Source organism: Puma concolor, chromosome E1, assembly GCF_028749965.1.
Source record: "Puma concolor isolate L17-30 chromosome E1, mPumCon1.1.hap2, whole genome shotgun sequence".
Lineage (NCBI taxonomy): Eukaryota > Metazoa > Chordata > Mammalia > Carnivora > Felidae > Puma > Puma concolor.
The window spans coordinates 23,736,885-23,752,839 of NC_141680.1; the positions used below are offsets into that span (position 1 = coordinate 23,736,885).

Here is a 15,955-nt window from a genome sequence, read left to right on the forward strand (position 1 = left end):
TCCAACAGAGGCTCTGGAGATCAAAGTTCTATGTGTCCTGGGACTTCCCTCTCATCCCAGTCCCTGATCAGGGGAAGAGGACAGCCCAGCCTTGGCAAGAATGGATAAGCATGGTGAGTGGGGCTGGAGGCAGGGTGGGGACTGAGGACAGGGCCATTGACTCCTGTTAAGTGTGGATGCAAACCCAGTGTGGACCAACTCACCCATCACCATAGCAACGCCAGAGTAGAAGTCCAGCCTTTTCTCAGTTACTTGTACAAGCCCTCTCCTCTCTCTTTCCTGAATATTCTCGACATCTGCTCCCTCATCTTCACCTGCTGTTTTTGGGACCTTTGTCTTCTCTGCCTGAACCACGGTGACGATGTCCTGCAGAGAGGCCATCCTAAAACACAGCTCTGAGCATGTCCCTCCATCAGAATGTCCAGTGGCTCCACCCTGGAACGACAAAGTCCAAACTCCACAGCCTGTCACCCAAAGTCCCAACCTTCCTGTCTAACGTCGTTTCCTATTCCCATTTCAAAAAGTTCCAGCACCCCTTTCTGGCTGCACGCTAAGTCTGGCCTTTTACGACCAAAAAGCTCCTTAGTGTGTTTTCCCTGGCTTTCCAGCTTCAGCAACATCAAGAACTGGCAGAATCTTTGAAACAACTTTTTTGGGGAAAGATTTCAGAAGGCTTGGATGAAATTCAGAGGCCCCTCTGTGACTTACCTCGTCCCTGCCTGAGATGGTTGTGAAGAAGAAGGGGCACAATGTATGGAGAGTTTAGCACAGTGATTGCATGCTGTGAGTCGTAATGAGTTGGTGCTCATTACATGTGAGCTGGAACACTAATTTTATCATTCTCCTTTGTTCCCAACCTCTTTAAACAGGACAGGCAGGGGTCAATTGCAATTTTCTTGACCTTTTCAGGGCAAACCACGGTTGTATCCTCCCTGCCCTCCTCCCCCTGCTTTTTGTTAGAAGTCTAGCTCCCCAGATCCAGCGGATAGCAGGGCACACGGTGGTGCCAGGGGAAGAGAGGGAGGCTGCCGAGTAGTGGACACCTCCCAGTAGAGGCCAGGTTACTTTCAATGCCCCCCACCCCCCCCCCCGCCCCGGGTGGGGGAACTTCCTGCCTGCCAAGACTACTGTGATGAGTTATGAAGTCTGTGCTCTCAACAAGGGAGGGACAGTGGTGGCTGAAATCCAGCTGGCAATTGGGGTCAAGCCCGGAAGGAGGCTTTTCCTAATTGGCTCACTCCCAGCACCACTCCTTTTCTTAACTGGCCTGTCCATGTTGTTGTTGTAGGTGGTGGTGCTGATGGTGTGTGTATATAGTGGGGTTTTTTTTTTTTTTAATTTTTTTTTAACGTTTATTTATTTTTGAGACAGAGAGATACAGAGCATGAACAGGGGAGGGTCAGAGAGAGGGAGACACAGAATCGGAAGCAGGCTCCAGGCTCCGAGCTGTCAGCACAGAGCCCGACGCGGGGCTCGAACTCACAGACCATGAGATCATGACCTGAGCCGAAGTCGGCCGCTTAACCGACTGAGCCACCCAGGCGCCCCTATAGTGGGGTTTTTAGTCTGCCCAGAGGGGGCACTTTTTTCAATTATTTTCCTCATCACAGCTGGGCTTCCTTAAGGCAAGGCCCACTTTGAAGAAGGAAATCCTACCCAGAAAACAAAATCTAAACAACTCTCTAGAAAAGCTGCACTTCAATGTTTATTGACAGCCTACACAGAGATCAGTTCCCACCCTAGAGCCAATGAGAAGGAAGGTGGTGATGAGCCAGCACAGCCTCCGGGTTCGGATTCAGGTTCGCAGCCCTCGTTGCTGCGCCTTGATGATTGCCTCCCAGCAAGCCCTGGGCTGGGCACTTTACAGAGATGCGACCTGATACCTGCCTCACGATGGGCACCGCTTTTGACAGATGGGGACACAGAGCTTGACATGACTTGCCCCGAATCCTCAGCAAGGAAGAGTAGAAACCTAGGAAATGGCGGGGGGTGGGGGGACAGCCCTGCAGGCCTTGTCTCATCCGGGAAAATCCTGCACACTCCGTAAAACTCTCTTCGAAATCCTAGCCTGGTGCGTCTCGTGCACACCGTCCTTCAGGCGCCTGTCTTTTTGGGGGGTCGGGTTGTGGACAACAGTCAGGGTACCCGGCTCTTCCCCGGGGACAGCGGGCCCGCGCTGACCTCCTCCCTCCCGCAGGAGTGAAGACTCCCTTGTGGAAGAAGGAACTGGTAGAGCCGCAGGCCAGAGAGGCTGCGGCGGCGGAGGAAGAGGAGGAGGGGTTGGAGGAAGAGGAGGACGACGACGAGGACGAGGAGGAGAGGCCGCGGGAGCAGACGGCGGCCGAGGGCGAGGCGCAATGCCGGGAGGCGGAGGGCGGCGAGGGTCGCGAGCGGGACTCCGTGTCCTACTGCCCGCTGCGCCAGGAGTCCAGCACCCAGCAGGTGGCGCTGCTGCGGCGCGCGGACAGCGGCTTCTGGGGCTGGCTCAGCCCCTTCGTGCTGCTCGGCGGCCTGGCGGCTCCGGCGGACAGGTGAGGGCGCGCCCTGGCCGGGGCGGGCCGCACGCGCGAGGCCGCGGTGGGCGGGGACCGCGCGGGGCACTGAGCGTCCCGGGCCCCGCGCAGGAAGCGGAGCCTCCCGGAGCCGCCGTGCGTGCTGGAGACGCGGCGCTGGCTGCCGCGCGCTGGGGGCTGTGCGCGCTGCGAGATCCTTTTCTGCAAGAAGTGCAGGAACCTGCACAGCCACCCGGCCTACGTGGCGCACTGCCTTCTGGAACACCCGGATCTGCGTGAGGCGCGGGCTTCGGGGGGCGCGGGGGCCGCCGGGGGCCCCTGAGCGCCCCCACTGCCAGCCTTTGTGCCCTCCGTCCTCGCCTGACCCCAGCCTCCCCGCCACCTTCTCCTCTCCTCTGACGCGGGGCGTTCTCCAGCACATTCCGCACAACAGCCCCTTCCCAGAGCCGCCCTGCCCGGAGCGCCTCCTCTGAGCCGGCAAGTGGGCCCACCTGTCACCGAGCGTCCACCCAAGGCTGAGCCCAGCATCACCGGGAGCTCCATGCCTCCGTTAGCGCCTCCCGAGGGCTTCCGCCCCGGGAGGCACACAGTGCCTACCGCCCACCTGACTCACGTCCCCTGGCACAGCCTCACATTCATCTCTTGGGTATTTCAGGTCCGTCTGACCCAGTGGGCAGAGGCATTGCCTCGAGAAACTAACCCCTGGGTTCCCTCACCGCTGAGAAACCTGCCCCTGCCCCTCATTCAATAAAGCCTCTAATCAAAGTGTCAGTGCCTTGAGGTGGGGGCCAGGCGGCTCCCTTGAGGGTGATAAAGACCCTCATTTCCCCTCCCCAGGGTTCAAGCCAGAGAAAAAGGGGCAGGCCAAGAGCCTCCTCCCTCTATCCCCACCAGGACTGGGCGGAACAAAGCAGTTGCATCCAAGGGCAGTCAAAGGCCATTTCCCCCCACTGCACAGAGAAGAAAATGAAGGCGCAGGGCCAGAAATGCCCGTGGGGAGCTGAGGGCTGAATCTTGCCAGATCTGTCTCCCCTTCTGCTGGAAGCCTGGTCTTGCCAAGGTCAATGTGTGTGCAAATGAGGCACTGGCAGGTGTGGAGGGGGGAGGACAAGAGACCCAGATGCTAAGACGGAGACTGCCTGAGGCAGAAGACAGAGAGGCTGGGGAGCTGGTTTCTTCTCCAGGAATCCCAGCTATTCTTGGCCAGCCAGCAGGAGCTCCTGGAATGCTGCGTGTGTGGCCCGAAGAATGGGGCCATTGTGAGTACCAGGCCTCCCCCAGCCTGCAGAGACCCCAGCGCCTGCAGCAGAGCAGCCCTCCAGAGAGGCCCCTGTCCTCTCCTTGCCACCCATGACTCTCCATCTGGCCTGGGGGGGTAAGGGAGGGCAGGGACATGTTGCTTTTTCAGGCCCCCTCTCCGCATCACAACTACTCACACACAAGTCTTGGCTTGGATGAAAGAACATGGTTCCAGCTTCTCCAGCATTCGTGCCCCACCTGTTCTTCACTGGCAACCATCCCAAGGAAGATTGATGCCTGCCTCCAGGCCCAGAAGCTGGGGGGGGGGGGCACCTCTTTATTCCAGCCTCCCCACCCCCACCAAAAGTCAGGCCCAGCAGGCCTGCATCAGTCTCCCTCTTGCTCTGGGTCCTAACCACCCCCTTCCCTCCCACCCAAGGCTCTCTGAGGTTGGAAATCCTTGTACCCAACCCACCCAAGCTTCCTGGAGGTGAGGCCTCTCATTTAAGACAATTCTCCAAGAACTGAGCCAGGAGGTCCTGAGGGGAAGGAGAGGTTGCCAAGTGGTCGCAACCTCTCCATGGAGTTTTACATCCTCCCCGGTTGCCCAGTGCCACGGCCTCATGGACAGGAAGTGCACCTTTAGCAGAAGGAACAAAATCCCCAAGGCTTAGGGAGGAAAGTCCTTTGGGGTAAGGTTTGAGACCCTTTTCGGCTTCTGCTTGGATTGATCCCACAAAGTTCAATGTCTTGAGAGCACATTCTTCAGGGAACAGATGCAGACGTGGTCTGGTCTTCTGCAGGGAGGCTCAGAGGCTTCCAAGACAGGACTTGCCCCTGGGGCAGGGGACACACGTTGGCCATAGGGCATCAATTCACTAAGAGGTGGGGGCGTCTTCAAAATAGGGCACCCCCCGAGTTGGCGTGCCAGCAGCCCATCCAGGGCAGCTCTGTGGCCCAGCGGCCTGAGTCCGTCACCTGCAGTTTGGTCTGGTCAAGGCGCCAGTAGCGGTCATCCCTGAAGAAGATGATAGAACCGTCGGGCCGGGGCAGGGCGCCACTGACCTCCTCAGGGACACCGTCCCAGTCCTGCAGGCCTCGGGGGTAGTAGGGCTCCACCTGCAGTCCACCTCGGGCCAGCACGTAGTAGCGGGCACCCTTGAAGAGTATCAGTCGACCCAGAGGAGGGAAGAAGAGGGCCGCGTCTGGGTGACGGGGCAGGCCTCCTGCCCGGCACAGCTGTGGTGAACTCCACACTGGCTTAGGGCCCCGGAACCTCCAGCATCGGCTCCCTGTAGGGCATCGGGAGAGCCAGGGTGAGCGGGTGGCTCTCACCCTTTGGTCCTCCACCTCACCTGTGTCCTCCCATTCCCCTGCTCCCCCTCATCCTAGAGCCCAAGGTGGTTAGTATTTGTGATAATCAAAATGGATCACACAGCACTAATAATTCGTTACACCCAGTACGGAGGGACTGTTGTGGCCTAGATCTCCAGCAGGTGTCAGCAGAGGGCAGAGGGCACTGTGGGAACCCATCCCTGGGAGGCGGGAAGCAGGCCCCTCCCTGGGTAGGGAGTGGACTATCAGGAAGGCCAATCACCATCTTTTCTACAGAGTTCTATGAAGGCAGGGATTTCTGTTTTGTTCACTACTGTAGCTGTAACACCTCCAACAGTGTCTAATGCATACAAGACATTCAATATTTGTTGGATGAATGAAACTACTCAATATACTGCACACTCCTCAGACATCATGCTGTTTGAATTCTCCTTCCCCAAGAAACCTGAGGGATTATTTTCCTCATTCAAGAAATTCAAGTCCGAGAGTTAAGTGACAGGCCCAACCTTACACAGCCAGGATGCCAAGGAGGTAGGACTTTCCGCTGGATCACAGAGCTTGGGAGTGGTTCTCTGTTCCCCTTCTAGACTCTTCTCTGCAGCTCTCCCATCCTCTCTCTCTGGGACAACCTCCACACCCACGCCCCCCAACCCATCACTGAAGGAACCTCCTAGTAGAGGTCCCTGGGGTCACAGGTTCAGATTGGAATTGAGACTCCTCCCTTCTGTTGACCTTGGACAGAACACCTCCCTTCTCTAGGCCTCAATTTTCTCATCTGCCCCAGGGCTGGTACCTTTGAAGAAGTAGAAGTCCCCATCATCCAGTGACACTGCAGCAGCCTCAATGTGGGGGGGCAGCCCTGCCCACCTCTCCTGTAGTGGGTGTGGCTCAGAGACATTGCCATTCGGTGTCACCTCCCAGAAGTGGCTTCCTTGAAAAACATACAGTCGCTGTTGCCCATCTGTCCGGAGACAAGAGAGTTGAGGAGTGACCATTGGCCTCCTGCCTTCCTTCCAGGGAAGGTGCTTCCCAAGCAGAGGAGAGAAGATGTGGCCTGCTCAGCTGGGACAGAGGGAAGTGCACAGGACGAAGCAGGGTTTTGCTTGGCGTGGGCTTGCTACCCTGCAGGATGCTTGTGGCTTGGGATTTCTGGATTTTATTATTCATAACCCCACCTTGTATTCCAGCTCTGGAGACCCCTGGAGATGTGGGGGAGGAAGGAAAAAGGAAGTGAGGCACACGTGGGACCATCTTACCTACAGTGATGGCATCGAAGGAAGCATGGCAATATTTAGGACCCTGAATTTCAGGGCGCCTTCCCTGTGTTCTGTGGGGGTCCCAGGCCTCGAAGTCAGTGAACAGCTTTCCTGGGAGCTGGATGGCCACTGAGCCCCCCTGGGGCTTCCCTTCACGGGGAAGGAGAGAAGAGGGAGAGAACACACACGGGTTGGGGAGGGTGTCGAGGGCTCAAGACCTCCCCTTTGGCTCCTTTCATCTTTATCTGGTATGAGAGGCAGGGAAGGAGAGTGGGGGTGGGGGTGGGTTAAGAATGGTCCTTGGTTGTTGGTATTAACCACAGCACTAAACTCAAAAGTCCTCTCTTCTGCTCAACAGTCTGGGAGAGAGGGACCCGTTGGAGTGGGGGACCAAACAAGAGTTTGGCACTAAGAAGGGCAGAAGATTCTCTTCCCTGAGTCCTGGGCAACACAGATGGCATGAGGACATGGTTCGGGGGCCCAGGCTGTGATAGTTACAGCAATTATAATAATTACAACACTATTTCACTTAGGAGACTGAGGCAGAGTCCAACAAGCTTAGAATTTGGCACCAGCTCCTGCGTCTGGGTCTACAGCTTTCTAGCTGTGTGACCTTGGACAAGTGTTCTAACCTCTCTGAGCCCCATTCTCCTTCTCAGTGGACAAAAGGATACTTATGTCGTGAGTGTATTGCATGTTAAGTGACTGGCCGGTAATATACATCCATGAAATAGCAGCTGTTTGTGTAGGTTTCTTAGGGTACAAGAGAAGTTCACGGCCACTAGTACTACCGCCCTGTGAGGTAAGCAGTTATTATCTCGCAGAAGGTGAAACTGAGGGCTCCCAGAGGGTAAATGCTCTGCCCAAGAGCAGCTGCTTAGCACGAATGGCATGGGCTCTCGGCCCTGCCCACGCACCGTGCACTCTGAGGGAGGACAGCCCTGGTTGGGCGGCAGCACTGGTCAGTTCATCCTGGGGAGCAGACCTCGTCTGAGTCTACCTCCAGGCAGAGGCCCAGGCTTGGAGGGAAGTGGGCACCAGCGTCAGCGACGCGGGAGGCTGGGGGGGGGGGGGGGGGAGCAAGCGGAGCGGGAGCGAGGGCTGGCATGGGGGAAGACGCGGGACCCCTGGCTGGGTCTGGGTGACTGGGCAGGGATGCGAGAGGAACTGCCAAGACCGGGGCTGGGCGGGAATCCGGAATTGCATGGAAGGGAAGGCTGTGCGGCGCGGGACCTAGTCGGGATCGAGAGGCCAGGCATGGGGGACAGCAGGAGGGCGAAGGTTTTGGGATTTGAGGGAAGCCTGCGGCTTCCGGATCGGGAGGGACCGGTGGCGGGGAGGCCGGCTTGCAGCGCGGGCGTCCAGGCCCCGGAGGCGGGGCGGCGGGGGCTCACCATACAGGTCCTGCACCGCCAGCACGTCGTCCCAGCTGAGCAGCGCGTCGCGGCCCAGCCTCTTGTAGTAGGGCGCCATGAGCGCGCGCGGCGCGGGCGAGTGGGCCAGGCCGAGCGTGTGGCCGATCTCGTGCGCCAGCACCACGAACAGGTTGCGCCCGCGGCGGCGGCTCAGGGACCAGCGCTCGTCGCGGTCGAAGTGCGCTTCGCCACGGCGGGGCAGGAAGGCGTGCGCCAGGGCGCCCCCTGCAGGCGGCGCAGAGGGTCAGGGGGAGCCACCCGCCCGCGACACCCCCAAATTCCACCGTCCAGCGCAGGGGCCAAAGGGTGGGTGTGGCTGTCTTCTGCTGCATAATTCCCCTCCTAACGACGTCTGTCAGAGGCTGAACTGTGGAGCGGTGAACTGATGGCGAGGCTATGGGGTGGAGGCGCCTAAGAGGCAGCGTGGTATACACACAGCATGAGACCAAACTGCCTGGTCTTCTATCCTGGTTTCACTATTTTCTAGCTGTGTGACCTTGGGCAAGTAGCACCCCCTCTGATCTGAAATGGGAATGATGATAATGAGCTTCTTCCTCACGGGGTTATGCTGAGGATTAAAGAGGGATGTGGTATATGTGTGTGTTACGTATAATATTTAGTGCCTCGCCCGTAATAAATGCTGCATAGGAATTATTTTCAAAAAGATATGGGAATAGGTGTAGTGGTTATCCCAGAGGTGGGCATGATGAGACCTTACGGATGTTGGTACTGTTTCTTGATCTGGGTGCTGGATATATGTATGGGTGTGTATAGTATCTTTAATTAAAAGTATATATATTTTTGTGTTCTTGCCTTCTTCTGCCGGGGCCCCTTTGTGGGTCTCTACCTGCCAGGTTGTAGTAGGAGTGAGCAGAGGGAGTGAGCTGGATCAGTGATGTTCAAGCTTGTGACATGCCCCAGAGGGAGCTTATCAGTCACGCAGTTCCCAGGACCTCACGGTTCACAGTTCACTTTCTGCAGGGGCAGGGGTCAGTGAACTGCGCAGTGATGATGTTGGCCTAGAAGCCTGCTGAGGGTGCTTCCAGCGTTGCCTTCTTGGGGCCCAGGCCAACGGGGAATGCCTGCCATTAAAGGAGAACCGCAGGGAGTGTGGGGAATGGGCCGTATGTACGAGGAATACATGCCTCCTGTTTTGAATATGCCTCGAGCAATGTTAGCCCTTTCCATTCAATTCTCCCAGTAATCCTGGGAGACAGATGGCAGGTTTCAGAGGGAGAAGGCCTAAACTCAAGAAGACAAAGCACCTGTTCTAAATCAGAGAGCTTTCTCCCAGTCCAGAACCCTCTTAGCCACCGGACCCCACCTGGGTGTGGGCATAAACATCTCATGTAGATATCATGGGTGAAGTGACTCACATGTAAGAATACGTATGTGTTACATGTGGATTCCTGAAAAGCTTAGATTTCTCCCAGTCCTGCCCTGGGTACCACCAGCAGGGCCTGGATGTTGGCTTTGCTCTGAGTGGGCTTGTTGGAAAGCAGAGGAGTGTAAGGGAGGTGTGGGCCCTATTGCCCAGGCCACGCAAGGTCTCAAGTCCCCACCAGGAAGGGATCTGATCAGGTCTCCTTCCCTCATTAGCAGGAGGAGATGCACAGGGAGCCTGCGTTCAGGTTCTGAAGGTCAGTGTTGGGCAGAATGGGAGGAGAGCAGTTTAAACTGCCTTTAGGTTGGGGGCAAACAGGAGAACTGTCTGGGCTGTGGGAATGGGAAGCACTTCCGTGACAGGTAGGGGGTAGAATGCCTCTTGCCCTGTGGCAGTGACTGTGGTAGTGGGTGCAGGGAGGGTAGGAATGGGGTAGCGGTGGCCTCTGGGTGTTTTCAGGGTGTTGGTCTGGAGAATATCCATGTTTGGAGGACAGGAGAGGCATGGGGCTCTCTAGAAGCAGAGGATGGATGACGGGACCTCAGAAGATTCTCCCAGAAAATACTCTGGAATTTGCAAAGCACTTTCCATGCAGAAGCTCATCTGGCTGTCCTTTCAGCCATGTGGCACACAACTGGACAGAAACCATTGTTCCCATTCTATAGATGAGGAGACTGAGAGCTCTTTAAAAGAGAATGCAGCTTGGTCAAGGCCAAAGCGAGAGTTTAGGCTCCATTGCCCTCCCCAGACAGCCTTTTCTACCGGGTTCCCCTCCTGCCATGGGAGAGAGAGCCTCTGTGTCAGCACCTGGGCCATCAAAGGCGTTGCCCAGTCCGTCGTTGTGGTCCCCTTGGAAGAAGGTGAGGCGGATGTCAGCGGGGACTGTGGCTGGGGCCTCCCAGAACTCCAGCGCCGAGACATTGCTCCACAGCTGGAAGGCAGCTCGAACAGCCCCGCGAACTGCTGGCTCGGGTAGGTGCTGTGGCCAGTTCACCAGGCGGTAGGAGAGGTGCTGCTTGTACCACTTGCTGCCTGCCAGCCAGAGAGGCCACATCAGTCATACCTGCCTGCAGAACCTGGTGCTGGTCCCCGGGGACCCGTATGATGGGGAGACAGGCCCTCGTCCAGGGAGTCCTGGATGTGAAGGCAAGAAAGGCACAGCCCTCGCCCTGGGAAGATCCCATCTGGCTGGGGAGACACTGCTCTCTTGCACACAGGACTACCTTTGTCCTGGAGAGTCCCCGGTCTAGTGGCTTAGTCGGGGGAGGACCCCGGGGAAAATGTGATCTCTGCCCAGGAAGAGCCCCCAAAACCTGAAGGACTCTCTGGTCTGGCCTCTTTTTCTTCCCCACAGCCTGGGCTGAGCCTGAAAACAAGTCTGCACCTCTTGCTGGCAACAAATCCCTACCCCTGCCTACTGTGTCAGGGGCTGGAGGAAAGATGGGGCCACCGGGGCCACAGCTGTGACCCCCTCTCACCCCTTCTTCCTCTCTACTCTTCAGGCCCACCTGCCCCTCCTGTTCTAGTGCCTCAGGCCTGCTGCCAGAGAAGCTACCAAACCCATTTATTAGCGTCTTTCCCTGACCCCTAGCCCCCACCCCCCACTTCCTCAGGGACTCTCAAGAGCTCGGAGGTGAAAACAAATAAGAACAAAGGGTGTGTTTTGTCACTCACTGACAGAGAGAAATTTTTCCATCTCCACTTAGTTACGAGTTTCTATTCCTTTGCTCAGAATTGTAATTCCTCCCTTAGGCCTAAGACTCTGGACTCTTGCCCAAGCCTCAGGTCAACCCCCTACAGCTCACCACACACCCAGGACCAGGGTGCTTAGAAGGTTCAGAACCCGAGTTTTTCACAAACTATTTCTGAGCCTTGTAAGCTCAGGGGCTGAGACGGTGACCCCAGGTGGTGGAAGATTCACAGCTCAGAGGCAGACCTCATGGGCCCAGGGGGTGCACAGGTATCATGCTATTTTGGGGGCCCCAGTTTCCCAAATGGACCAGAATTCCTGATGTACGGGTGACAAGGAGGTGGCCAGGCCAGTGAGCACAGCCCTCTCTTTCCTTGGAGGAACAATTGAAGATTCAGACCTGCTGCCCTTCTGTCTTGGGGAAGTCCTTGCCCAAACTGGGGAAGAGGGCTAAAGTCATGGAAGGTTGGCCATCTCCTTACCAACCTCTCTGCTGTGTTCTCGGGAAACTGAGACCAGGGGGAAGGGACCTGTCCAGGGTCACAGAATGAGTGAGAAGCCAAGCTAGGCCCTGAGCCCAGGCCCTGACATCTGACACTGTGCACTTTCCACTATACTACACAGGTAAGCAGGCACATTTGCTAAGACTCAGGGCTTGTACATTTGTGTAAACATGGCTCCTTTCAGTCAAAACAGGGGCTCTGCATGAGCTGAAATTCTCCAGATGGAAGGGAGGGTGGTAGAGAGCAGAGGAGCTGAATGCCCTTTCCCTCCCCCACGCCCCCCTTCATCCCCCATGGAAGTGGGGGAGGGGCGGGTCTTTTCTCCCACCCTGAGCCAAGCTCCATTCAAGGCAATGCTGCCTCCCTGGGCCTGTTTGGCCTGGCGGCCACCCAACCCCTCCCAGCCAGTGACCCAGCCTCTGGGAGGGAAGAGGGAGGGATTCTTAGGAAGGGAGGGAGAAAAGAAAGGCAGAGGGAAGGTCTGGGGTCCAGAGGTGCCTCAGAGGGCTCTGGACTGGCTGGCGCTGGGCACTTCCACACCTCGCTGTGGATGACTGACCCCCAGACTCTCCCCGCCCACCTTCAAGCTTCTAGAAGTGTGAGGCAGCTCCTTCTGCCTCTTTGCCAATGGTGGGGGAGGGGGGGGCTTACTCCCTGGACAAGAAAGGGAGAGGGTGGGCACTTCTCTCACTGTAGGTAGCCAGGGAAGGTGACAGCTCACAGTATAAAAATCCTCTGAATGTGTGTGTGTGTGTGTGTGTGTGTGCATGTGTTTGGGGGAGGATGGGGAGGACAAACAGGAACAGGACTGAGAGAAGAAAATGGCTAATTTTTCTTGGGAGGGGTTGTTGGTGTGCCCGCCAGGAAGGAAGGAATGCCCTGGCCAGCAGCCTGAGCCCTCTGTCCATCCTAGAGCAGGCTGGCCGCCTCCGGCCCCATCCTGAACTCCGGGCCAGGCAAGGCTGGATTCTGTAGCGACTTCTAGGCCACAGAAGCACCTGGCAGTGCATCCCCCACACCCTTGCTCCAAAATCCAAAAGGGAAGAGGAAAGGTAAAGGACACCAGGAGTGCAGACACCTCGTTGGGGGAGGACCCTGGAGTCCTGACGTCCAACAGGCAATGGATACTGAGGAAAGAGCATGGGTTGGAATCCCAGTACTTCTACTTATAACCTTACATAGCAAATTATGGAATCTCTCCAAACCTTAGTTTCCTTATTTGCAAAGTGCAATTTATAAGACTTGTTTCTGGTAAAAATGAAATGGCAAATGAAATGGCAACATATAGCTGCTGGGCGTATGGTAGGTGCTCAGTAAATACCCATTCACTTCTCCTTCCTTTTCCACCCCAGATTCACCCGTGTCCCCCAAACCCACCAGATTCACCCCTATGTCCCCCAACTCCCATCAGATCCACCCCTGTGCCTCCCCAACCCCCACCAGATTCACCCTTGTATCCCCTCCACCCCCACCAGATTCACCCCTGTGCCCCGCCCCCCAACCTCCACCAGCCCCAACCCCCCACCAGCTCCATGAAGGACCAATGGGGATTGAAAATCTCCCCTGCAGGCACAGAGTGGACCAGACATTCAGAATGAGGTTGCCAGATTTAGCAATTAAAAATATGGAACACCTAGTTAAATTTGAATGTCAGATAAACAACAAATAATTCTTTTATTTCACTTTTATAAGTGAGAACAAAACAGTTATTTTTTGTCCATCTGACATTCAAATTTAACTGGACATCCTATATTTTGTCCAGCAACCGTACCCTTGAACCCGACTTTGTCAGCATAGCATTCTCCACAGAATAGACAGTCATGGACCTGGAAATCCACATCATTTTTAAAGCACCTACCCATGTTCTGGGTTTTCACATGTGGAATCTCACTCAGTCCTCCCAATGACAAGAAGGCTTGGCCACACCCTGGCTATGTGGCCCTGGGGAAGTTCCCCAAGCTCATTGTCCCTTAGTTTGCCTAACTGTAAAATGAGGATAAATGGCACCCATCTCATAGGGTTGTTATGGGATTAAGTGAGTTAATCCATTTAGAACCATGCTTGGCGAATCATAAATGCTCAGTAAGGGTCAACTGTTATTATTACATTTTCTTTCCTAAGGAAAACATAGGAAGTGTTCAGTGCCTACCAAGCATACAGCTCCTTTCTAGGGAACCTCTTCCCCTAGGGGATAAAGGATGTCAAGCTTCTTCGGGTCACGCTGTGAGCAAGAGGGACAGTCCCTGCCTAACTTGGCCACTGCTGTCTGGACCAGGGGTCAGTGTCAGACAGTGGCATGGGGCCAGGTTGGCAAGGCAAGGCCACCTGCCTGGGAGATGCCTTAGCTTGAATCTCTGTCCCAGATGGAGGCTCCAAATTAAACAGCGACAAATGGACTCCATCGGATTCAGATACTCCCTTGAGAAGGCATGAGAAGATGTCGCCAGAGGAAGTCTCCCTACTGCTCCTGGATGCCCAGGAGGCATCGTCCCAGTTCTCTGGGAGACCACCTTTAGCCTGGTGGTGGCATGCTGAGACTGTGTCTGGGGCTGCCCCCACCTTCCACTGCAAGCCCCTAACCCTGGGTGGTCAGGGCCCATCTCTACTCTGTAGGCAGAAAGGGCCTGGGTCTTGGGTGAGGAAATGGAGCAGTGACACACTGCTGAACCCAGAGCCCCAGCTCCAGGAAGGCTGCGCCTCCGTTCCACCTTGCCTGTCCAGAAACACAGTGGGATGCAGAACAGGTCGACACCAAGGATGTCTGGAGCCCAGAGTCTGGCCCCCATCGCTGCCATCCTCCAGTAGCTAAGGGGAGCCGCCCACGACTTCCTTCTGGATTAGCTAAGAAATAAAAACGACCTATGTGCCTCCTGATCTGCTCATAACAGATATCGTCGGCGAAAGTGGTTAATGCAAATTAAAAGAGGCAATGACCCAAAGTGCTCATGGTAAACTCAATTGTAGATGAAAGCCTGACTGAACAAGCCTATCTTGTTGGAAATCTTAAGAACTGCCAACATCGATCAGAGAAAATTAGTACAAACAAAATGTTAAAACCACACACAGTAAAACCTGTTATTGATGAAGAATTGCTAGAAGTAATCAAATCTTCATAAATCTTAGACCTGTAGCTTTTGACCCTGGAAGATTGCATTTGGACAAAAAGGAGAAAGAGGAGGAGAAGGAAAGATAAAAACAAAACTACAAAAGGAAAATCACAATAGCAGAAACTGTGGTGTGTAAAATGAGTTGTGATGAAATGTCCAGAAGAGGCAAATCTGTTCTACTAGGAACAGAAGGTAGATTTCCTGTGGCCAGGGGCTGTGGGGAGGGGATAGGAGGTAGGGGGGAGGGGAGGGGGAGGAGGAGTGACTGCTACTGAGCATGGGGTTTCTCTTTGAGGTGATGAACATGTTCTGGAATTAGATGGTGGTAATGGTTGCACAATTCTGCGAATATACTAAAACCCACTGAATTGTACTTGTTAAACGGGTAAATTTTATGGTATGTGAATTATATTTCAATAAAGCTGTTAAAATGTGCTGTAGACAAAATAAAACTGATCAATAAGTCACGTCTTTGTTGAAGAATTCTTGTGAAAAAGGCATTGAATCTGACGAAAATAACTTTGGGACACTATAAAGCAAAATGTTGGCAACAGTTGAACTGCCCTGCATCACAAACTGATGGAGGGCTTGATGGGATTTGCTCTGGAAAATATGTGCCCAATGAAAATTCATCGACGTGGGTGTAATTCTGATTTAAATGTCTGTGTTCACAAACACGGCCCTCTAGTTGAGGGGTCCTGCTCACCCACTGCTTACCCACTGCTCACCCCTCTCTCGCCCTAGGGAAGAGTTTACAGACAAAGCCCCTTGGAGGCTGAACTGGGTTTTTCTCCGGCCACGGGGCTTCCGGGTATTGAGGAATCCCAGCTTAGCTAGATTTAAACAGGACTCACTCACCTTGCTTTGCAAAGCGTTTCTTCCGCCTCATTCTGGCCAGGCGTCCAGCAAACAAGGCACTGATCCTCTCCGTCCAGGCTGCCTGACTGTCTGTGTCTGCAACCCCACAGCGGGGCCGTGTCATCTGGCGCAAGGTGGCAGTATCCAGCACGCCACTGATGGGCAGCTGGGACACCCACTGGAACTCTCTGTCAGGAGGAATTGAGATAAAGGGTCACAGAGCAAGGGTGGGGGGTGGAGGTGAGGGCAGGGAGCTTTCCCTGGGGACAGAGAAGGGAGGGAGCCATGGAGTGTGGCCCTTGGACACAGGTGGGAGGCCAGCCTCCCAGGAAGATGGAGGAGGCTACCCAAGCTTTGCCCTCCAGCACCCCCAAGTTCCCCACATCCCTCCATCCTACCTGAGGGCATTGCTGAATCTTGTCGAGGTGATGTCTTGGGGGACCTGGTCCTTGAGATATCCGTACTTCTCCAGGAATGCCTGGGGGAGAGAGGAGTGTCAGCCTTCCCATGGTGTGGCATCCTTTCCCCTCCCTTGGTCTCTGAGACTCGGTGGCACATATATCATGCCCAATCTCACCTTCATCTCAACAAAGGGGAAGGAGTCCTGGGACCAAAGTCAGAAGGATATAGACTCAGTTCCTGGCCACCACTGACT

At 55.2% G+C, this 15,955-nt stretch overlaps 2 protein-coding genes across 3 annotated transcripts in view; one reads left to right on the forward strand and one right to left on the reverse strand.

Moving 5' to 3' along the window:
* On the forward strand, positions 1 to 3,281 carry PGBDF (plakoglobin binding and degradation factor). The gene is made up of 3 exons (XM_025918255.2): positions 1 to 113; positions 2,198 to 2,531; positions 2,625 to 3,281. The coding sequence occupies exons 1-3, from the start codon at positions 101 to 103 to the stop codon at positions 2,833 to 2,835; spliced, it is 558 nt and encodes a 185-aa protein (XP_025774040.1). The 5' UTR covers positions 1 to 100; the 3' UTR covers positions 2,836 to 3,281.
* MMP28 (matrix metallopeptidase 28) overlaps positions 1,684 to 15,955 on the reverse strand; it is a 26,667-nt gene continuing 12,395 nt past the window's right edge. Inside the window, exons 2-8 of one of the 2 annotated variants that reach the window (XM_025917493.2) lie at positions 15,699 to 15,778; positions 15,301 to 15,488; positions 9,950 to 10,174; positions 7,738 to 7,983; positions 6,344 to 6,493; positions 5,881 to 6,048; positions 1,684 to 5,044 (exon numbers count right to left, since the gene is read on the reverse strand). In XM_025917493.2, the coding sequence (XP_025773278.1) occupies positions 4,650 to 5,044; positions 5,881 to 6,048; positions 6,344 to 6,493; positions 7,738 to 7,983; positions 9,950 to 10,174; positions 15,301 to 15,488; positions 15,699 to 15,778 (1,452 nt within the window). In that variant the 3' untranslated portion in view covers positions 1,684 to 4,649. The remainder of the gene's footprint in view (positions 5,045 to 5,880; positions 6,049 to 6,343; positions 6,494 to 7,737; positions 7,984 to 9,949; positions 10,175 to 15,300; positions 15,489 to 15,698; positions 15,779 to 15,955) is intronic. The other variant, XM_086686667.1, reaches the window with a different exon arrangement.